Here is a 14,241-nt window from a genome sequence, read left to right as displayed (position 1 = left end):
GCTTTGAATATTAAAACCTGGGGAAGTTGGCTTCACTGATGCACTATTTGTAACTTGCTGTCAGAAACTTTTCATTTTCTTCACTGCACACACTTATGGGGTGCAAATCCGCTTCACCTTCCCGCCACAGAAAGCCATTCTCCACTTCAAAGCCCAGCACAGCTAGTTGAGCAGTGTAAAGTGGAACAACGTAAAAGCACAGGCTTTTAGCATCAGAATTCACACAAGTCCAGCTGCAGTGTTTGTCCCCCGTCTCAAGAAGGCTGCTGCGGAGAAACAGTTGCACCAGAGAGCAGCAGAGGTCGAAGCAGTTTCAGCACTAAGCCTACCCGTGCACAAAACGGGCTGCCACTACACAACAGCTTGCATGCCCCGCTTGCTGGTCATACAAAGGAGGGAATAAGGAACAGCAAATGAAAGCACAAACCTTGCGCTCAGGCTGCCGCCCTGCATCGGCAGTCCCCCCTCGAGCGACCTTCTTGACGCCACCAGGTGCTTTGGTGGAAGAGTCGGCTCCCCCCGAAGAGCCCTGGCTGGCTGTCGTCGTGGACGGAGTGCCAGGCTCTTCCTTAACTGGTGTTCGCTTCTGCAGCTTTGGCTTGGGGCGCGGCTGCAGAACACATGACAGCATGAAAATGAAACCACACGGCGATAAGGACAAGCGTGGTTGTTGCTGCTAGAGCAACAGTGCTAGGGCAAAGGCACAGGGCAAAGCAGTGTTAGTACAACACATTTAGGGGGATCCCCTAAAGCTGAATTCACCCAAGTGCAGCCATATGGCTATGTTTTCATACTGCAAAACCCATGCTGATACCCATTCCCAGCAGAATGCCTTGTAACTTGTACACTGGTTTCGATAAAAAAAAAAAAAAAAAATTTGAACTGCGCATTCTGTACCCAACCTTGCTCGTGCTGGGATTCGCTCTCCCAAACAAACAGCTGCGAGTGCAGCAAACTTCCTGCACGCACCTGAATCCGAAACTACCAAAGTATTTGCTGTGCAGCTTGCTGCTCATCAGCCGTGAGCCGCACGCGAGGGTGCCGTTTTATTGCCTTTATAACTCCATTTGCCTCTGACTGCTGGCTTTGCAACTGTGTATACCGTAAAAACCGGAATATAGGTCGAATTTTTTTTCAAAAAACCATGCCGAAAAGTCGACCCCCGTCTTATATACCGGTCATTGGCAGAAAAACTATGGAAGTCTTGCAACAATGGGCTACTGAAGTCAACAGCCTTCATCGCCATCGCCATCGGCAGCAGTGCTGTGTTTCGTGGCACAGCCATTTTGCGTTTCCGTTGACAAAGTTATTTTGGTTACCCTAAACGCTGCTTTCCACCTTTTTTTCAAAATGAGCGGAAGCCGACGGCAGTTCACCGTAGCCTTCAAGAAAAAGGCGATAGAGTACGCGGAAGCTCACGGCAACCTGGCGGCACAGCGCGAATTTGGAGTATCGGAAAAGAGCGTTCGATACTGGCGGAGGCAGAAGATGCGCATTACAACCTGCAGCAACCAAAAAAAAACATCATTTCGTGGGCGGACCGCAGCTTATCCAGAGCTGGAGGAAAAGGTTGCGGAGTTTGTCCGGGAGCTGCGTGCGAGATCGCTGCCTGTGACTGCTGAACACATCCGCGTGAAAGCGATAGAGATCGCGCGTGCGTCTGGATTCTCGAGGGCGCAGTTTAAGGGCTCGCCATCCTGGGTGCGGCGATTCATGAGGAGGAAGGGCTTCGCACTACGGCGCCGTACTTCTGTGTGCCAGAAACTGCCCGAAGAGTTTGAAGATAAGCTGGTCGAATTTCAGAGATATGTGATTGCACTCCGGCACCGACACGACTACATGATGGGTCAAATCGGAAACGCCGACGAAACGCCAGTTTGGTTCGACATGCCCTCAAGTCGTACAGTTTCAGAAAAAGGAGCTAAGCAAGTGAAGCTGCTAACGACTGGCAACGAGCACTCGCGATTCACAGTGATGCTCGCGTGCACAGCTGATGGGTACAAGCTGCCCCCTTTCATCATTTTTAAACGGAAGACACTACCAAAAGAGGAGTTCCCACGCGACGTCATCGTCCGGGTTAGTGAAAAGGGTTTCATGACGGAATCATTAATGCTGGAGTGGATCCGGCTCGTGTGGAAGCGGCGACCTGGTGCTCTCTTTGAGCGAGCAAACATGCTCGTTCTGGACGCGTTTCGAGGTCACCTTACAGCCAACGTAAAGCGGGCCCTGGGCGATGGCAAGACGGACCTTGTCGTCATCCCTGGTGGACTGACATCTGTGCTGCAGCCACTAGACGTTGTGCTAAACAAGCCGTTCAAAGATAGAGTGCGCGAACTCTACAATGAGTGGATGCTGGGCGACAACCCCACCACCCCCACCGGCCGCCTGCGACGTCCACCTCTTGCGACTGTTTGTGGCTGGGTGTCGTCAGCGTGGAAATCTCTGCCCGCAGAGATGGTGCGCAAGTCATTCAGGAAGTGCAGCATTAGCAATGCGCTAGACGGCACAGAGGATGACGCTCTGTGGGACGTGGGCAGCGATAAGATATCGTCATCCGACTCAAGTTCGGCCGACTCTGACGACTCGGAGTAGCTTGCTCACTTTGTGCCCTTCTCTGTGTTGTCGCCTCTCGTCCTCTTCTTCTCTCAAAGCTCCTTTGGGAGCTTTTTTTTTTCAACGGTCCCTCTCGGGGCCACCAATCACGCTTCGGCAGAGCATGCAGGCACGAGGCTTCACGCTGTGTCTCACTCGAGTTCCTCTCTCTACACCAAGTCGCCTATGTGCAGACACTCGCGTTTCTTTCAAGGTAAGGGTGTTTTTCGGTACTTCTGCCATTGAAAAAAATGTTTTTCATTTTTAGAATTGGTGAGTTGGGGGGTCGACCTATATTCCGGTCCGACCTATATTCCGGTTTTTACGGTAGCTGAGCTTACTGCTTCGAGGTGCACACGCACCATGATGCCATCCCACGGGGAACTACATAATGTGGGATGGGACGGGAGAGGGACGCTTCCACCCATATTTGGAGTGAGCTTTTTAACGCGACAGCATCTTAGTGCAATTTGTGCATTCCCTTTTCGAAGTCTTTAAAGAAAAAAAAAGGTGCACAAAATACGATAAGTCAAAAAGTATTGGCAATGAAACAATGAAAGAATGACAAAAGGAAGCATCCACAAAGCCCACCTTGGCTGCGGCTTCAGCTTGGTCGACCTTGCGCTTCTTTAACCTCTTCTCTGGTCTCTTGGCAGCCCCCGAGTAGTCCTTGAGAAAAAAAAAGGAGGGGCAGAAGAAGACAAAGCTTATAGGCAGCTGGACAAATACTGTCAGTCTGTTGGCAGTGAGGCTGCGCATGCCAGCGCCTCTTGGGACCCAGCCAATGCTGAAAGGATACATGCCAATGTCTGAGCAAGTTTCGCCTGAATAGCTGCTGATTTCCAGTGCATGGACAAAGATTGTTTTGCAGTGAAATAATACAGTCACTGAGGGTTTACCATTCTACAGAACCACTGCACATTACAAAGCTGACCAATGCATGCATCCTATTGGCAACTTAAATGCCCACTGAATTTGCAGTCAACAACAGATTTTTCAGACTGAGTCTGATAAATCCATCAGCTTCAAAATCATCACTTTACCGAGATAGAATCCGCCTGAAACAAAAATAAAAACTAAATCTGCCCTCTACACTGTTTCGCCTATGAGTGATAATATTAACTTGTATTTGAGTCGATGGCTCCGCCCTGCCCCAGACCACAGGTGTCTGCGGCACACTGCAAGCTACCGATACAATTTACACAGCCTGCAGGTCATGCTGCAAATCACGTCATAGAAGAGATCAGCAATTCTGCAATGCACACCCCTAGCCACTGCTCTGCACAAATACGCTCCGTGTGAGATTTAAGCAAACACACATCGTGCGAGCCAAGGACAGAGTTCGGTTCTAGGGCAATGGTGGCTGGGTGGACCAAGCGGTGACAATAAGAAAACAGACGTGTCCCGAGCGCCTCCATGTTACGAGTGCGATCGTGCACTTATGTTCATACACTGTATTTCTTGTGCTGCCGTCACTACTGGAGACCTCAAAAAAAAAAAAAAGTATGTGCCATTGCCAGGAGCGGCAACAGTGAGGTACAGAAGTTTTCATGCCTATCCCCGCCAATCCATCTGTTCATTGAATCCAGAATGGCATAAGTTGAACCTCGTTATAACGAACACGGATACAACGAATTATCGGATATAACGAAGTGAAAGAAAAGTTTGGTTGGACATGCTTTATTTTTATGGGAGTTCTATCTGTATAACGAAACAAAAAATTCAAAATTTGACACTGTATCGGTTATAACGATGCAGTTTTTGTATTCACGGGGCTCAAAATGCGCAAACAAGTAGGAAAAAATTTCAAAACACGCTAAATTTTGATCTTTTGAAGCGCCCGCACCTAAAATGTGTTTGAATCACCCGCGCTTCCGCACGCCACGCCATCTAGGGAGAGCGAATGAATCTAGCATCAACGGCTGCCTAGCACATGATCGAACCGACGCCCGCTCCCCGGCCACCCCAGCCGTCGCAATTTCCGACCCGCGCGCGCTATCTCTGCAGTTCAATCTGTAGACGCCGTCGCGGAACGCGTCTTAACAAACAGTAGTCTCGCTTGAAACGAAGATAAAGATATTCAGGGCAGTTGACAGCGGGCGCAAGGAAAAGTCATTGCCACGGACTTCGGACTTCGGTGTTGCGCCTAGCACTCTTATCTATCTAGATAAGATGGTTATCTTGAGCGCAAGGCAAAGATTGCAAACGCCCACTCTGCAGGCGCTGTGAAGAATGACAGCAAGACAGGATGTTGAAGATGCCTTGTTTGCATGGTTCAAGGACGTTATAGCGCGTAACCTGCCTGTGTCTGGTGCCGTCCTTCAAATGAAGGCGGGAAGTCTCACTTCCGTCTGAGGCCACAATGACTTTCATGCAAGCAGTGGCTGGCTGCGGCGATTTAATGACCGCCATCGGATCGTTTGCCACGTCTTTGTCTGGCAAAGAAGAAGCCGTAGGCGCCGAGAACTGCGAGAAGTAGGCAGAAAGCTTCCGCATGCAACTGGGAGGCAAGCGGACAGTTTCGGCGAGACGACATGGCGTCAGCTGGCGGTTCCGAACGTTACGCTCAAGGAATTCATCTGTGCAGATGACAACTTGGCTGTGGCACCCGAACTGACCGACCAAGAAATTGCTGATCAGGTGGTTTCTGCAGATGATGCTAGAAACAGTGATGCATGTGAAGATGGCGAAGTGCGAGCTCTCAGCAGCGCCGAGGCCGCTGACATGGCCAGGAAGTTGAGGGGGTACCTCGGGAACCTACCTGTGGCCAAATCAGCTGACATCGGGAAAGCGCTGCTCTGTGTTGATTTCGTCGAGAAATATAACCTGCCAAATAGTGTGAAGTGCCGCCAAACGGAGATTACGTCGTTTTCTAAATAAATCAGTTTTTGCACCTGGCCATGCATCCCGATTTGTGAGTTCGCTCTTGCTTTCCAGTACGAAATGCAAGGCGAGGTTTGATATGCTTGTACCACGCGTTAAATTCAAAAATAGTGCATTTTTTTCAACCCTGTGCTGTCCATCTTAAAGTACTCTTGGGTTTATTAGCGACCTTTTCTGCGGGAATTTGCGTGCACATTTTTATAACTAATATTGGATATAACGAACGAATTTCCGCGCAAAATGCGACTTCGTTATAACGAGGTTGGACTGTATTCCCAGCGGCAAAAAATCGGCTTGATTGCAGCAGCAACACCCGCCCGCAAATAATTTAGTCCAAGAAATCTATTTCTGAGCTCTACAGAGTCTGAAATATCAACTGTGAATATGGACATGTTCTTATGAGGTGCGTTATGGTTCCACAATGAAGTCCAGAATATCGCACAGGTACAAATTATCGGAGTCAGAAAAATCGGTCGGCTACTGTAACTGAACCCCTGACCGCAATCAACATGTGTGCTACTGTACATGGCATCCTGGGCCTGCCCACCCCTTCAGCGCACTGCAGTCCAACCTCGTTATTACGAAGTCGCATTTTGCGCGAAAATTCGTTCGTTATATCCAATATTCGTTATAAAAGTATGTACTCAAATTTCCGCAGAAAAGGTCTGTTAATAAACCCAAGTAAAGGGCACTTTAGGATGGGCAGCAGCACAGGGTTGAAAAAATGCGCTATTTCTGAATTTAACGCGTGGTATAAGCATGTCAAACCTCGCCTTGCATTACGTACTGGAAAGCAAGATCGAACTCACAAATCGGGATGCATGGCCAGGTGCAAAAACTAATTTACTTAAAAAACGACGTAATCTTCGTTTGGTGGCACTTCACACTATATGACAGGTTAAATTTCTCAACGAAATCAACACAGAGCAGCGCTTTTCCGATGTCAGCTGATTTGGCCACAGGTAGGTTCCTGAGGTACCCCCTCAACTTCCTGGCCATGTCAGCGGCCTCGGCGCTGCTGAGAGCTCGCACTTCGCCATCTTCACATGCATCGCTGTTTGTAGCATCATCTGTAGAAACCACCTGACCAGCAATTTCTTGGTCGGTCAGTTCGGGCGCCACAGCTGAGTTGTCATCTGCACAGATGAATTCCTCGAACGTAACGTTCGGAACCGCCAGATGACGCCATGTCGTCTCGCCGAAATTGTCCGCTTGCCTTCCAGTTGCATGCGGAAGCTTTCTGCCTACTTCTCGCAGTTCTCAGCGCCAACGGCTGCTTCTTCGCCAGACAAGACGTGGCAAACGATCCGATGGCGGTCATTAAATCGCCGCAGCCAGCCACTGCTTGCATGAAAGTCATTGTGGCCTCAGACGCAAGTCAGACTTCTCGCCTTCATTTGAAGGACGGCACCAGACACAGGCAGGCTACGCGCTATAACGTCCTTGAACCATGCAAACAAAGCATCTTCAACATCCTGGTGATGACAAAGCCTTGCACTCTTGCTGTCATTCTTCACAACGCCTGCACAGTGGTCGTTTGCTATCTTCTGCCTTGCGCTCAAGATGGTTGATAGATTGCTAGGCGCAACACCGAAGTCTGCGGCAATGACTTTTCCTTGCACCCGCTGTCAACCGCCTTGAATATCTTTATCTTCATTTCAAGCGAAACTGCTGTATGTTATGACGCGTTCCGCAATGGCGTCTACAGAATGGACTGCAGAGATCATAGAGATAGCGCGCAAGTCAGACCAGGGAACACGGGCGATGGTTCGATCACGTGTCAGTCACATGCTAGGCAGCCGTTGATGCTAGATTCATTTGCTCTCCCTAGATGGCGTGGCGTGCGGAAGCGCGGGTGATTCAAACGAATTTTAGGTGTAGGCGATTCAAAAGATCAAAATTTAGCGTGTTTTGAAATTTTTTTTTCCTATTTGTTTGTGCATTTTGAGCCCTGTGAATACAAAACTGCTTCGTTATAACCGATATAAGTGTCGAATTTTGAATTTTTCGTTTCGTTATAGAGATAGAATTGCCATGGAAATAAAGCATGTCCAACCAAACTTTTCTTTCACTTCGTTATATCCGATAATTCGCTGCATCCGTGTTCGTTAAAACGAGGTTCGACTGTAGTTACACCAAGAGAAGCCACTGGGACGAAGAGACGGGAGTGTCAATCACAGGCACTTTTTGGCAGCCCCTCACCTCAAACTCGGGAAAACCCTCGAAAGGTGACAGGGGATCCCGCGGGGGTTTGGTGGCCTGAAGGATTCGCCAGATGTGGCCAGTTTCGTCTAGCGACACTTCCAGCAGGTCCCCTTCGGTGAGCAGTGCTTCGAGGCGCGTCTTGGCACCCGAGCTGAGCTCCAACACGGGGCTCTCCACCTGCCGCGGCACAAGCGGAGACTTGCGGGCATGCTTCCGCGGCGATGGGTTGCACACTGCAATGGAGCAGGACAACACATGAGTACATGGGTCCCAGTGTGGCTGAGCTTTGCCACATTTAATGTCTATCACCCACATGCACACCACACAGATTTTACAACATCAGCACTCAACCTAACAATTAAGGGGGGATGAGGGGATCGAAGGCAACTTCTCTATTTTTCGACTTAGAGGGATGAAATTTGGCAGACTGGCTTAAAACAGTATCAAACAATCACATATAAAGTTTCACAATGACAGCTTTAGTAGTTTCCCTTTTATCATTGTTTATATGTTGTCCCATATTGCTTGCTTGTGGAAAGCCTAGCATGACAAAAAAACAAGCTACAGGTCTGTAAATGCTTTTAATAATTACCATGAAGTGTAGTGTAAATCAAGACTCTCTTAATTTTTTTTTTAAACTTCCCTGCTTTTTTTTACAAAGGACACAATATGCACCTTTTGTGTTTAGAATGTACCATGCTCTAATTGCCATGTAATAAAAACATGAGAGCCTAAATGGTAAATCTGAGACTGTCTTGACGCAGACCACATTTCAGTGATTACAACAAAACAAACTGGGTAAATATCCCTGCACCCATTGCTGTGCTATGCTTTCCACGAGCAAGGTATTAAGCTCAAAACAAACTTTCAAGAAAACAAGCCTGAAAGTTCTAAGCCAGCACACACTGTCTGTGTAGATGCCGACAGATATATTTATTTGGAGCGCTTAAAGTTTATTTTTGGGTGAAATATTTCAGTACAGCATAGAAATAGTGTTGGAGATGCCAAAAAGTGTACTTTTCAAAAATCGACTTTTTTTCGCAATTTTTGCGATCTGATCCCCACATTCCCCCTTAAATTGCATTCAGTTCACAGTACTCTGCAAGCCACTGGTCAGATCTCACCACTTGAATCGCATTTTAGCACACCTCTGGCATGGCACAAAGAAAGTGGCCAGTCCCACTATGCCCAAGTGTGGCATGACTGAGAAAGGGATTTATTTTCCAATTTTGCCTTATGCAAACTTGCAACAAACTCTTCTAAACTACAGGTGAAGTTTGGAGACCAAGAGTGACAGAATTTTTTACAAACTGCAAGAACTTTTTAAAATGCACCAGAATATACTCACATTCTGCATGCCTTCAAATTTCAAAACCAGACAGCACAGTGCGGTCTGTTTGGTCTCATTTGAAAGCACAGCTCCTACGAAAGTGGAATCCTGTGCACCAATTCAGAGATGAGGAAACTGCCACAAATAAAAACGATATGCAGGCTCGCGACTGGCTTTGGATGTAAGATGCTCTTTGCAATTCTCTCAAAGCACAAGCTTCTGTCTGCTGTTTTGAGACCTTTACATCTCAGCACCTAAAGCAGCTAGAACTGTAATTCCTCTTGCAACAAGAAATTTGTTGTGATGTGCATGCAATGTAGAGAGCAGATTTTCAAATTTCATGAGCATGATTAATTATTTTGTAGCAACTGAAACTACTTGGTCACAACAGTTTGAATAGTAAACCCACTGGGCTGAAAAATTACTAGTACTGGCCATATAAAAAATCTAACATTACAATCCTTACTCACTTGGCAATTTATCCTCACTTTAAATTCAGGTTTTTGTGGGGGCCACCTTTTCTGCTGTGGGCACAAAAAATAACATGAATTTCTGACTATATAATGAAAATCAATTGATGAATCTGAAAACTGACAGCACATCTAAAATCAGAAAAAAAAAAAAGGTTGGTTGATGGTTGGTTGATGGGGTTTAACGTCCCAAAGCGACTAAGGCTATGAGAGACGCCGTAGTGGAGGGCTCCGGAAATTTTGACCACCTGGGGTTCTTTAACGTGCACTGACATCGCACAGCACACGGGCCTCGAATTTCTCCTCCAAAGAAATTCTAGCCGCCGCGGCCGGGATCGAACCCGCGTCTTTCGGGCCAGCAGCCGAGCACCATAACCACTGAGCCACCGCGGCGGCAAAAAAAAAAAAAAAAAGGAACTGCACAGAAAACTCCAACTCCATCAAGATTCGCGCAAACAAAAATCCTGAGAAGCAGCCTCTCTGCTTGAGGTAACTGGGTACACTAAATGCTGGCGTCACCCAAGATTTCACCCAGCAAAGGACGCCACTCAACCAGCAAGGGCACAGTGATAAGAGGACTAACCAGCACTGTTCTTGGACGCAGAGGAGTAGGCATGCTCCATGCTGCTATATCTTTCACACGGGGGCTGCTTTTCTTCATCCGCTGATGTCTTTGTGTCGCCATCTGCATCTGCAGACTGGAGGAAGGAGGAATCAACATTATTCCACAGGGATGGCATGAGGCTGCTAAGGACAGGAAAGGGGCACAGCAGTGAGAATGAACAGGTGGGAAGACAGAACTGTGAACATGTTACAACCAGTCCTGCCCCCGCAAATAGTCCACTTTGCCACCTAAACAGGTACACAATCGAGGCCAGCAATCTAAAAGAGCAACTCAGGGGGGGGTTTCGAGGTCTGCAAATTTCAATGCAACTTTTACCGTAAAAACCCGCGTATAATACGAACCTGAATATAATACGGGGCTAAGTTTTAGAGACGTGAAATGGGAAAAAAAGTTTCACCCGCGTATAATACGAGTAGCACAAGCTCATAGAAGACATTTATTCAAATCGCATCCCGCACTTCACTTCAATTACTTTGTTCTTCAGTAGCGCTTTCTTCGGACATTTCTTTGTCCGACAAATCATCCCAAATGTACTCATCTTCCGTGCCATCGAGGGCGTTTGAGATGCCGCACTTCTTAAGCCCGCTTCAGCCGCCCGGTTGGCGTCACTGCAGGCTCACCTGAGCGCATCCACTCTGCATAGCACCGCCTGACTGCGTCCTTGAACGGTTTGTTTACACAACCATCAAACGGCCGCGAAAGCTTTGTCGCGTTCCGCTGCACGCGAAAAGGGCTTCTTTCTGTTGTGGCCATCCACGAATGCTTCCTTCGACGACACCAAACTGCCTCCTGGCCGCACCGTTGCCGATGTTCTCCGCAGCCAAAATCGCTTGAAAGTAGCCGAGTACTGTTTTCAAGACCGTGACATCGTGCTCTCTAAAACAATATCCACTTCACGAAGCGTGCCTTACATGCGAGCACGTACGTTGTCAACAGGCGCACCCAACGGATCAACAAAGAAACGACGTCGTGACGTCGTTTGTCGAGAGTAACGAAGCCAAGCCGTAGCCACGCCGCAAAAATGAAATCAAAACTTCGAGCAACTTCGAAAATTTTTGTTCGGATCCGTAAATAGTACGAGGCGGAAATTTAGGACGCCAATTATGGGAAAAAAACCTCGTATTATACGCGGGTTTTTACGGAACTCTCTTTCCCGCACCTTCCATATAGCCCCCCCGATGTCATCCCTTACATTCTAGCCTGCTCAGCCATCGTTGCCCTGGGAAAACAACTCTGTCCCCGCCCATCATATCAAATTGAATCAAACATTTATATTTGCTATGAATTCTCTAAACTTCCTGGCAGCGTGCAAAGGATGTTGGGGCTGTAACCACACTTAGAGCGGGTCCACGCAGGTCACTAGCTGTCCACTCCTTTCGTATAATTTTCCCAAACCAGATTTTGGCAGATTCCAATTTTGCCAAATCACAGAAACACGTGGACTTACAAAGCCACAAAAGCAGCGTACCCATTCTAGTTCACTTCGCTAAATGGAGAACTGATCAATTAAATGATACTTAGGAATTCGCGAGCTCAATCTCGAGGGCTTACTGTAGCTGTGCAATACACCCAATAATAACTAATCATCACGAAGGAGGCAAAGGACATAAGAGTTACAAATATTACAAGGGACAATTAGAAATGAAGGATAAGAAAAAAAATGCCGCAAACCAGAGACACCTCCTGCTCAGCCGCTACCGTTGGAACCGCATCCTCAGGTACACTGGGTGTCTCCACATCAGAGGCGGTGCCATCACCTGCACATAATGAGCCCACCCATAAGGACACGGAGTCCAACCCTCTCACAAGAGAATGGCAAAAGAGGCAAGCTGCAATCACACAAGTGGCAAAACGTGCGCGGCCGAGGCCCAGCATTCCAATGTCGGCAATGGTCGATAAAATGGGCTGCTCACTTTTTTCCTGCGCCCGAAGACCCCCAAAGGCTGACTGTGCCACGCTCTGAAGGTGTGGCTGCAGCTCTGGCTTGCTGGCCGCTCGCAGCAGCTCCGCGCTGATGATCTTCTCGGTTTTCTCGCGGGCGGCCTGTTCCACCATTTTCTGGGAGAGGACCGACAGCTTGGCCAGGGCTGCCGCCAGCTCGTCAGTGGCCAGTGCTTGCCGGGCACGGTCCTGCATGGGCACAGCCAATTGCTTTCGCCACTTGGCCACGCTAAACCGCAAAAAGTGCTCCTAAAAGGAGCAACCACCTGTTCTGACACTGATTCCCTGCGGAGCCCGCCTACATATGAGGCTGAAAACGTTGTACCACCTCAGTTGCGACAAACATGCAGTCACAATATTCGCATTCGCTTCCCGCTGCAACTGAAAGCGAGAAGCATGCTCTGGTTGCCGAAATCCCCGCTCACAAACTAAGAAAGCAACATGATTTGCAACCACATAATATGTCTTTATTGTGTACCTGAAAAATTATTACCATTCACAAATGTAAAGAGGCAACTTTATCACCACTGTTTACAAGCTGGTGTTGACATCATGGCACCGGAGGAGGAACTCGTGCTGTGTGGGCTATTATGCATCCCCAGTGTTCTATATCTAGTGAAGGTGAGACGAAGCCTCACCCTCACCCCTTCGGATGCAAGGACTTCCACGGATGCCACAAGTGCCCCACTACACGGCTTAGAAACAAAATCATTGGCTCTTTACTTCCGATTCCAAACATGCCATTTAATTCCATGTGAAATGAGCAACTATGCGTTATGTAATATACCATATTTACCCGCCTAATTTGCAAACTTTTTTTTCGTTAGTTAAATTAAGGCTTCAGATAGGTGCGAGAAATTACACTAAAATTTTCTGAACACGTCCTAAAATATGCTACAATGGTAGTAAAGCGCAATATAAACTGTATATTGCAGCCTATATGTACACTCCCTATTGCGCACCCCTTGCTGGCCCCTCAAAAAAAAAAAGAGAAAGGTATTAACTGCAACCGGGGAGACTATATTCTATAGCACAGGTGCGGACAGGGTGTGTTTTGGCTCTCTAGCTTTGGTCATAATACCAAAAAACGTTGTCACAGAGTACAGTACAGTCCCTGCTCTAATTTCATGCTACCGTTTTGGCAGCTTTCGATAGCTCTGGCTGACCTGTAGTCTGAACAGAGGGAAGAGGAAAGCTGTGGGCCCATACCTGCCAGGACATAGCCCGCTCTGTGAGGCACTGCAACGCTTCCCCTTCGGGCAGCCGCACAGGCAGCTTTTGCAGCGCCACCAGCAACGACAGGATAGTCTCGAGGCGAGGCCGCCGCGATCGTAGGCACGCGGGGCACAGGAACTTGCAGTCTCGGGGGGAAGAAGAGCTGGAGGACACCCCCGGTGAGGGAGAGCCCAGTGGGCTGCCACCTCCCCCGGAGCCGCCAGACTTGGCCGCATTCCTCGACTTGGGCACCGGTACGCAGCTGGCTGCGTGAGGCAAAGGGAAAATCCACCTCTCCTCAAACAAAGGCAATCACACCAAGCCATGCTGCGTAGGCAGCAAAAACTGTGCTGCAAAGCTTTTTTTTTTTTTCCACTCTGGCTCTGCTTATCAAGGCTTTGGTTCAGCCTTGCTGGCGTTTAGTTAAGTGCTCACACTAACACTTTCTTTCCACTAACATAAACAAACACTCACAGGACGCCCACTCACTATCAGTTCTTGAGCTTCAGGGAACTGCTGGAAAAACCCCCCTATGTCTTGGCTTTCATCACTTCATGCCCAAAATGCATGCAGAAAGGTGCAGGGCACCTCAAGAAATGCCCCAATACCATTCATAATGACTGGCTGTACAGTGAAATAGTATGCAGTGAACAATTACCGTGGGATTAGTCCCAAACAAGTGGCTACAGGAAAAGCAAGGGAGTAGGCTTGCATGGATTGAGGTGCTTGAGGAACCCCAAAAGCAGTCCAAGGAGCGCCCTGGTTTCACAGAACCTAGTTTGAGAACCCCCTAGCTAGATCATGAGTTACACTATGATTTTAACGCCACAACTTGTCTTCTATGGCAAGCTGGAAAATCAGCACAACCAACCAACACTGACCATATCTTCTGGTTCTTGAGCTCAAGAACAGGAAGGCGACTGGCATCGAAGTGCAGGCCTCTCCCAAGCCTTTATTAGAGTTTCACGAGCATCCCGCAG

The 14,241-nt window shown here is 48.2% G+C and overlaps 1 protein-coding gene across 6 annotated transcripts in view; it reads right to left on the bottom strand.

Moving 5' to 3' along the window:
* The window catches only part of Kdm5 (Lysine demethylase 5), a 61,248-nt gene that overhangs the window by 5,288 nt on the left and 41,719 nt on the right, over positions 1-14,241 (bottom strand). For 5 of the 6 annotated variants that reach the window (XM_089570702.1, XM_089570701.1, XM_089570704.1 and 2 more), the window contains 7 exons: positions 13,256-13,527; positions 12,019-12,235; positions 11,777-11,862; positions 10,064-10,178; positions 7,678-7,913; positions 3,184-3,261; positions 428-610 (listed from right to left, as the gene is read on the bottom strand). In XM_089570702.1, coding sequence (XP_089426828.1) covers positions 428-610; positions 3,184-3,261; positions 7,678-7,913; positions 10,064-10,178; positions 11,777-11,862; positions 12,019-12,235; positions 13,256-13,527 — 1,187 coding nt within the window. The remainder of the gene's footprint in view (positions 1-427; positions 611-3,183; positions 3,262-7,677; positions 7,914-10,063; positions 10,179-11,776; positions 11,863-12,018; positions 12,236-13,255; positions 13,528-14,241) is intronic. The other variant, XM_089570705.1, reaches the window with a different exon arrangement.

The sequence above is a fragment of the Amblyomma mixtum genome, chromosome 2 (assembly GCF_055824585.1).
Source record: "Amblyomma mixtum isolate Tamu chromosome 2, ASM5582458v1, whole genome shotgun sequence".
Lineage (NCBI taxonomy): Eukaryota > Metazoa > Arthropoda > Arachnida > Ixodida > Ixodidae > Amblyomma > Amblyomma mixtum.
This window is presented reverse-complemented; position numbering and strand designations above follow the sequence as displayed.